The sequence below is a fragment of the Pyricularia grisea genome (genome assembly GCF_004355905.1).
Source record: "Pyricularia grisea strain NI907 chromosome Unknown Pyricularia_grisea_NI907_Scaffold_2, whole genome shotgun sequence".
Taxonomy (NCBI): Eukaryota; Fungi; Ascomycota; class Sordariomycetes; order Magnaporthales; family Pyriculariaceae; genus Pyricularia; species Pyricularia grisea.
Window position 1 is genome coordinate 2,572,928 of NW_022156717.1, and position 8,875 is coordinate 2,581,802.

Here is an 8,875-nt window from a genome sequence, read left to right on the forward strand (position 1 = left end):
CCCCCCCCCAAAAAAAATGAAAATCATGTCACAATTCGAGGCCTATTTTGATTTCAGGCGTGATTTCATAGAGCATGTATAAAGTATGTATTGTTCAAGATGTGCTCATTAAAATAGTAATGACGCTAAAACCAAAACGCCGACCTGCTTTCAGACAGGCCATCATTCGATCCTGCTTGCTTGGGTATATCCAAAGAGAACGCCTTTCCTCCAGCCACCCACGCAGAAATCCTTCCGGTATGTGAGGTCGATTGACCCAAATCTCAACTCCCTTGCGTGCAAAGGATAAGAAGTAAAAGAAGAAGAAAAAGTAATAAAAAGAGAGAGAAAGCAACTTCCCCCGAAACGCCAAACAATATGCATCATTTCTTTTCCCCATGGAACGCACGCTTTCTTGACCTTCAACCCTCCCAAAACAAAACAAAAACAAAATCTTTGACTGATGCGAAAAAACAATTACCATTTATATGAAGTTGCCACTATGATCGAGTAGAAGAATTGTAGAACTCCTACTCCTATCTCCATCTTGCAGATCGATCGTTCAACGTCCCTATCGGCTCCCTGTTGATGAAAGTTGTGTCAGTTGGGCAATATTCCAGACGCTTGGATCGTCTTCCAAGACTGCCAGTCTAAACTTACAGCTAAGCAGGTCGAGGACGACGCGAATGACAGCACGCTTGCTATCACTACAAGTATGGAGCATGCCATGGCAAAGTACATCTTCATCATCCGCATGCAGATGGGCCATATGCCAATGACTGCCAGGCAGCCAGTTATGAGACTGTAGTATTTGGATGCCTCGAATAGTAGAGGGTCGTCGTCTGCCACAATAATGAAAGCGGAAATGCCGACCCAAGCAAAAGGGAAGAGAAACTATAGGTGCGGGTAAAGTTAGTACACCATAACAAGAACTGAGCTGTTTGGGATGGGGGAAAAAAAAACAGAAAAAAAAAAAACGTACGTGATAGATCAGGACCAGCAGGCCAAATGATGCCTTGAGTGGATCTCTGTACTTTTCCCAAAACTTCTTCCTCGGTGCTGAGCCGAGTCCCCTTGTGATCTTGTTGTTCAACATGTCGCCTGAGCCTGAGTCTGTCCGTGAAGATTCGGCGATTCGGTGCGGGCACATGGCGTTGGCCTCGGATGCCGGCACGCTGCACTCGGCCTCCCAGTGCTCGAGCTGATATCTTCGCGGGTCCGTAGAGGCCCAACCGTCGTCGAGCTCTACCAGGTCCGGATACCGCGCCCAGTCGGCCGGGCATTTGCCATCCGCCCAGCGCAGCTTGAGCCAGCACACGTAGTGCCTCGTGAAGCGCTGCATCGGCGAGTCGGTCATGGTGTTGGCCAGGATCCATCTTATCCGCTCCGGGTCCATCGAGTCGTCGACGTGGGGCACAAAGTGCGACATGATGAAGCTGCAGTATCGGGGGCAGAGTAGCCAGTCGCCGAGGACGTAGTCGTGCTCGAGCTTGACGCCGCACCACATGCCGTCCGGGTCCGTCCTCGAATGCTGTCCGCTGCACCTGTGGTCCAACTCGTACAGCCGGCATCCACCCTTCTTGCATGTCCGGCACATGTACAGCCAGCGGACGAATCGCAGAAACCCATCCGTGTCCACCTCTGGGAAGTAAAACTCCTCATCCGCCGCTTCCTGCAACGCCGACTTGCCGCGGAGAGCCCCTCGAAAGTACTCCGAGTAGTGCCGTAGGAGCGCCTTGTGGACCAAGAAGACGCGGCGGGTGGTGCCGCTCCCAATGTCGATCTTGACGCGCTCGGCATCGTCGTCGTTGCAACAGTCCAAGGTCCTAGTGTCCTTTGTGGCCACGGCGTGAGCCCTGCAGGTTTCGGACAGGACGGGCTTCACCACGCGGGGCCCGCCATCTCGGTTGTCGCAAGATCGTAGTGATTCACGGCCAAGGTACGGTTGGCTGTTCGCCTCCTCCTCGTCCAAGATCTTTCTTCGTCGTCTTTGGAAGTCAAAGAGTGATGCTACCATGTTATCCCCACCGGGCCGTCCAGGCAGCCCGGTCCCAAGCCTGACAGGAGCAATGGAACAGTAGACGCCCCTCAAGTGAGTGAGTTTTGAGCCCCGAATCTGGTGATGTCAGGCGGGAATCTCTGCTTTCATTGAGTGTTTAATATGTCCTTCTCTGGTTGATGACAGTCGTGAGGTGGATACCTGCGTCTGATAGACGTAGATATGAAGTAAAGCCTAATGTCCTTTGATAATGTCCGGATCGGGCGATATATTTGATGCTTCGTCACGTGTAAAGTCTAGAGATCCAAGTCGAAGATCGACTAGGGATGTAGACTACCTTGGTAAGCCAAAAAGCTCAATCGAGACGCAGACGCTAGAGACAAGTTAAAGTCTGATAAGATAGCTTTCCAGGTCTGATGTGCGTTTGTGGCTGTGGATTCCGTTGGTTTTAGGTCTAGAGGTTGAAAGTGGAATCGAATGTAATATATGTTCACTGTCTCGTTGTCTAGGACAGTCAACGGGAAATGCGGAGTCTTATTTTTCGTTCCAAGACACAAAAAACAAGTATTACAGCAAATTGACTTTGTGAAGAGAGCAAGAATTAGTTCAAATGGGTCCGAAGAGACCGGTCCGGGTGGATTTGAGGCTTCATATCATGGGATCCGGAAGGGCAAAAACCGACCCAAAAGGAACAGAAAAAAAAATAATAGTAATAAGACCAAGCCAAAGCGAAGAAAAGGACAAGAAAGAGGCTTGTACGTTGACGGTGCCGCCAGACCCGAAATCGAGGCGGCGACAGCAGAGTACAAGGACAAAATGGCCCAAGACTTTTGACGATCAACCCCCCAAGAACCAAGGGGAGAGACGGCGCCATGGCGGGCGAGACATGACAATGCTCATTGCCTTGTGCGTACTGCTTGGCACTTGGCCTTGAGCTCGGCAAGACTTGGCGCTGGGCATAAGGAAAAATTTGAGGGTCAGGCCCAAGAAACTAAGAAAAAAGAATTTTGGTGAGAAGAAGGAAATATTCAAAAAAAAAAAATTTAAAAATTGAAAATTAAAAAAGTAAAAAAGATTAAAATTCAAAAGTGGCAAGAGTAACAAAAAAAAAGCATCCCCGCAGCGCCCAGGCTACTTCTCATCAGCTGGCACGAAGGAATGATTAGACACAAGGCTGGGCAAACGGGGAGGGGCGGCGAACAAGCTGAGAAAAGCGCACCCATTTTTAATTTTTGTTAGGATTTATAGGATCTGAATTGCTGTCCTGACTGGATGGCATTCTTTTTGTTCGCCTGCAACCAGTCGGTACCTGAGTGCATCCCCGTCCATGTAATGAAACCTCCAAGAACAGTATCCGGCAGGCAAATATCAACAAAGAAGCAATGGGGGAGTAGAATTTCACCGGCTTTAGGCTTTTTTATCTTTTTTTTTTTTTCTTCTCTTTCTCTCGTTTTCCCCAGCCCCTTCCGGTTCTTACCTTATGAAAATATTACTTTTTCAAACAAATTTCTCATACCCTTTTCGAATGTCTTTTCGGTTTCTGTCTCTCTTTCTCTTTTCGGATCCTCGTTCAAACTGATCGGACGGCAGTCAAATAGATGCCCCACTCTACAAACGGGCAGATTCCAAGATCACTGGAATGGGAACATGTTACATACAGTGAGCCTGGAAAAGAAGTGGACTGATAAGAAATGGAGTCTGCTACCTCATTGTGATCCAGAGATCCCAGGCTTTGTTGGGCGGTAAAGTCGCATGGTTGTTGGCGCGACTCCAATTGGCAGCTCGGCATTTGAGCCAACCCTTTTAGACCTTTCCACAAATTTGTATCAAATAGAAATCGTACTACTGTAAAACACGTCTATCTCTTTTTTTCTTGTCACGGCCATGGCATGCATTGGCATTCAAACAGCGAACTCACCGTTTGCCTCGTCGCCACAAATCCTGGGCGGCGATCTCCCACCCAATACGACCATGACAAGTCCAGTAAAGGAAGTGGACAGATTTTGCCAGGAACATTGGCGTCAGAGTCAAGAGGTTGTTGTTGTTGTTGTTGTGTGGGTGTGTGCAACCAAGACAACGCCCTTCCTGTTGCTTTGTGCTTTGCCCAGACGAAAAAGGGGAATAGGAACCAGAAAAAAAGAGACCACACAAGAAATAAAACGAACCAAATTCAGCGCGTCATTCGTGCGGAATTTGTCCCTATCTTTGACTAAAGAGCTCGGCACGGGGGCTTGGCAGAGAGCTGCAATAACGCCGGTCGGCAGAGGAAACATCTCCAAGCCCTTGGTAATGACCCTTGGGATTGGCAGACCTGACCCTTGCTTGGCGCCTTTCGTACTCCCTTCGTAGGCCTTCTTGGCTTGCCGCTCACATCCACCCGACGATCGGCCATTACCAGCTGGTACAGTATGATGATCAATTAATTGGATGATGGGTCGGTCATTTTGATCATTCTTGCGTACAAGACTACTTATTTGGGACCTTAGACATACCACACTTCACCCGCGACCTACCGCAGCCACCTTACCTACAGTTAAGTTACCTTGAGTACCTTGCCTACCTAGAATCTTTTTTTTTTTCCGCTTCTAGTTCTATGTACGAAAGAAACCCGACAACGACGCCTGTCTCAAACCCATCGTTTCCTGTACTGACAACTTATTCATTAAATTTAATCAACCGTAAAAAAAAACCACCAAAGTGACAGGATCGTCAAAAAAAAAAAAAAAATCAGCTACGAGCTCCGACAAAAGTGGCGGACCTCTGTTTGATTCGACCTGAAAGGAGAGTAAGTAAGATGGGCCTGTGAACCATTGCCAAGACCCGCTGCATAAACGGAAAGGGGAGGGGAGACGTTAGCTCGAAACTTTGGGAAGCCTAACCGTCATTATAATTTTGCCCCGAGCTTTTGGTAATTGGAACTGACCTTGTTTTTTATTTTATTTTATACCAGTAGGTAAATAAACCCAGGGCTGCAGAGGCATCTATCGGTATGCCTGACTGACCATAACATTGAAAACTACCCGACTTGGATTGGAATATGGAGTGGCATGATATTGAATATGCATAGTACGTGGTAAAACCTCCGATGGGGCGTTGTCGGACGAAAGGTCTTGATTGCGGTTGCGATCGAACCATATTTTGCTCGTGTTCCTGATTTGGCTTTCATATTTGCGACAATAGAAACATAGCAGGCCGCACTCCAGTGGTGTTCCTGGTGTAATAAATAGTACATACAGTAACGTGTGTACAGTACGGGTAATGTGTGGGGTGTTTCTGGAGGACAGAGTCTCCAGTTCCTCTGTGGAGGCAAAGCCAGGAAGCTCGGGGTACTGTACGAAAACAGTTTGGCAGGCACGATACGTTACAGCGTTTTACATGGTCAGCCCTTGTAGATTGTAGAGCGAACTGGTCGTCGAGTCAGGAACAACGACAGAAAGATTTTTGCTGAGCGAGAACCCACGGATTCAAGTTTATCTCTGCAAACTCATCAATCAACTCTGTTCCAGATAAGATTCACCTGCAATCCTTGCCAAGTCGTTCGAGGTTCTCGTGATCTTCCCTTCGTTGACGTCTTTCCGGTTTGAATGACACAAGGCGATCCAAGTCGGAGACTCGTATTCTACCGCTATTACTACTACTACTACTACTACTACCACTATCCGTACTGCTACTACGTACCTCGGCGTTCCTTCACCGCAGAGGAGGGGAAAGAAAAGAAACAGAGTGAAAAAAAATACACTACCGACAGTTTGGGTCCAACGACGGTCCGCGCTGTCGGATTTTGTGATTTTGCTTCTCTCGAAACCAGCAGACTACTGATGAGCACCGCTAAGACCTGTCTGGCAGGGAGTGGTGGCAGCAAACGATGCGCTAAGGCGGTCATCAAGGACTTGGATTGGACGGATCTCACGCTACATCTTTGCCAAGACCAACACAGGCATAGCCACCACTGACCGTGCCTTTTGGGCAACTCGTCCTTTGTCGTCGTCGTCCCAGAAGGAGACCTAACCTGGCTCGAAAGGGGGCGTTTTATCCGTCCTTCACTTTGCCCTTATTTGCCTGCGAATTTTGCCCGGATTTGTCGGATTCAAAAGCACCCGACTTGTGGTTGCATTATCAGCTTTTGTTGCCCACGCAAGGTTGGCTAAATACGTCCAGAAATGCATGGTCTTACCGCTGTTCTTCCTTGTCGACTCATGATATCAAATCAACACAGAAATCCAACCTGTTGATGCCTTATTCTATCGACCTTCTCTGTTCTACCATTATCACAGCGGTGTCTCCGAGACAAGGCCATTCGACTGCTCCCGTTGGGCACTGGATCTACACCAAACTCCAGCTCAAATCCCAACAGCTCAAATCCCAACTTTTTACATATATATCAATCATACAGGCAGTGAATTGATTAGCTAGCTTTACATTCGGCTGGCTCAACCTCAACAAAGTATGACAGCAACAATTGTTCTCACTCGGTATAAGCCATTTCAGAGAACGTTGTGATTCTTTTTATTTCTTACTTTATACCCCGAAACATCAACACCACCTATATGCTACTGCTCTAGAGCCACCACCGAGTCTCAACAACTTTGTCATTCCGTATCGGCTTTGGGCCTTCCCCTACAAGAGGAGGCTCTCCTCGCTTCTGGAAGGCATTCAAATAACACATCCTGCAACATGGCGGAATCAACTTCTTCTCCGCCCAGCAGTGGCGTGGGGGACGTCGAGGAGCCGCAAGGGATTGACGAAGATGTAACAATGGCTATAGATTATTGCCCAACCGGACCAGCTCTAACTGAGCCACTTATTCCTGATAGGATCCCACCACATCCCCCGGAAATGCGGAGTATTATCAGGAGGCTGAGAAGACAGGACCTACAGCTTCAATCTAGTCATATGTCGCCGGACTCCCCACCATCAGAAGGCGAGATGTCAGTAGCAGGATCTGTTTTGGACTACAGAGATAAGTACCAAGAAGGATGTCAAGGTACAGAAGGCTGTACGTCGGATGCATCCTCTTCAACTCTTTTCCCGAAGTGGATGGAGCAACAGAACGTCCAATTAGATCTGGACGCGGGCCACATGAGTAGCTCTGGCCCCAGGGTCCGAGGCATCGTTGAATATACGGTTACCTCCGCAAACCTCGCGCCATCGTGGACCACAACACCTGCTTCGCCCAGCCTCGGAGGTCCGACTCCCGGGATTAACGGGCCTGGCATCCTAGTACCAGACACATGCAAGTCTGGAACCGATATCGCGAGCGACGACAGTCTGCTGCCTGGCAAATTCGACCTCACCGCAGATCTCACCCCTGAATTGCCAACTAGTGGCCTCCAGGCCATGATGATACACGCAAAATTGCGAGCATCTTTGCCGAGATTAGCGAGCGGTGTGAACCGGAGGGATCTTGTGCGATTCCATCTCTCGGATGAGGTCGCTCAGCACTGCTCCAGTCGAGTCCTGAACCGGGTTTACAAACCCGCGCGGACGCGAGTTCGAGGGAAAGTGCCTGCTCGCAAGCCAGCCGCAACACCGTCGGGTGCCGGTGAAAAAGGCTCAGCTGCAAGGCCTACGCCATCAGTGAACGACAAAGGGTCTCCGTCTATGGAGACAGGAGGAGCTGCTGCTCTTTAATGATTGTTGACTTTTGCTCTGCAGCGTCCAGCGAGTCCGGTTCGCTATTCTGTTTCTTTCTTTATTATTTCCTCAGTCTGTTGCATGATGGCGTGCGTTGATACCCCCTCTCATTTTTTCTTCTTCTTTTTTTCTGATCGGCGTTCTGTGGTTATTTGGCGTTATGCGTTCAAATAAAAATTCTTGTCTGATGATGAACCTTGAACCGAGTGGAGACAAGGGATGATCTCTCTATTCATTTGTTGAAGATATTTTTAGCGGCAAGGGAACCTCTTTTTTTGATGAGGGCGAGAGTGATAAGGTGGCAGGTGCGGGACGCAAGGGATGTAGTGGACAGGGCTGGGTGGGAGCTTTGTCAACGTTTGAACGGTTTACAGCAGGTGGCTAAACCCCATCCCAACTCAATTCTCCTGTCCTTCTTCCTGAGGCATTTGGGGGGGCCTGGTCTGCCCGATCGTTTGTGTTGTACAAATCACAAGGGATCATAATGCATATGCTGTTGCCGTCAATTTTACCCGATATCACATATGGGAGGTCATTGCTTCGTTGGTTTTGATGTGTTCCGCAGGATATCCAGGTGACTTTTACTTGACCTTCCGAGAAACTGTTTCCCCTGCCTGCATTGTGCCGTTGGCTAGAACGGGCCTTCTAACCTGGAGCTGGAGATATCATTCATCGACGTAAGCTATGAGGCGACTGTCCATTGTGATCAGCCTTTTTTTTCCCCTCCATCCCCAGTAAGCTTTACACAGTTGTGAAGCTAACTACAGCAACCAACCCTAAGGGGAAAATCTGGCTTCTCGGTATCAATATTTCCGTACAACCGGTGACCCCGATCTGCTGCTCCCTTGTTTGACCTTTGTGCTTCGTTCGCTTCTCGAAGTCTTCTGCAACCTTTCCCATCAAGTCGGCCCCCAAGGTTGGGGTATCTTTGCAAGGCCCCCCTGGTCAAACAGGGCCAAAAAGAGCTTGAAGCATCTGCAGGTTGTGTGCACGGAAATGTCCGTTGGTGCGTAAGAGAAAATGTCGAGGTCACAACAATGCTTCTTTCCTACCCAGCCTTGTTTAGGTTTAGCTGTCGATGCCAGTCCGAGTAACCACACTGTTAGAATCGCCTCAGCCCTGGCTTTGTTACTGGGGCTTTTATCCCTGGGGGCTTTGCTTCCTAGAAGTTATTTTGGAGCGATTCCAGTCGAGGGCTGAGGGTGGCGTCGCAACGGTTCAAAGAAAGAGTCGGCTCAAGGCCTTGACCGAGATGGGGGGGGG

General features: G+C 48.9%; 3 protein-coding genes across 3 annotated transcripts; 1 reads left to right on the plus strand and 2 right to left on the minus strand.

The window, feature by feature from the left end:
• Positions 1 to 73: 73 nt before the first annotated feature.
• On the minus strand, positions 74 to 2,966 carry PgNI_03337 (uncharacterized protein). Its single transcript, XM_031123392.1, has 3 exons — positions 962 to 2,966; positions 640 to 873; positions 74 to 561 (listed from the first exon to the last, which is right to left on the minus strand). Exons 1-3 carry the CDS (start codon positions 1,994 to 1,996, stop codon positions 457 to 459), a joined length of 1,374 nt encoding a protein of 457 aa, XP_030984930.1. The 5' UTR covers positions 1,997 to 2,966; the 3' UTR covers positions 74 to 456.
• A 926-nt stretch (positions 2,967 to 3,892) lies between these two features.
• Positions 3,893 to 4,614, minus strand: PgNI_03338 (uncharacterized protein; the record flags this gene model as incomplete). Its single annotated transcript, XM_031123393.1, has 3 exons — positions 3,893 to 4,063; positions 4,144 to 4,376; positions 4,578 to 4,614. The coding sequence occupies 3 exons, from the start codon at positions 4,612 to 4,614 to the stop codon at positions 3,893 to 3,895; spliced, it is 441 nt and encodes a 146-aa protein (XP_030983962.1).
• Positions 4,615 to 6,652: 2,038 nt separating this feature from the next.
• PgNI_03339 (uncharacterized protein) lies at positions 6,653 to 7,609 on the plus strand (the record flags this gene model as incomplete). Its single annotated transcript, XM_031123394.1, has 1 exon — positions 6,653 to 7,609. One exon carries the CDS (start codon positions 6,653 to 6,655, stop codon positions 7,607 to 7,609), a length of 957 nt encoding a protein of 318 aa, XP_030983963.1.
• Positions 7,610 to 8,875: the final 1,266 nt, after the last annotated feature.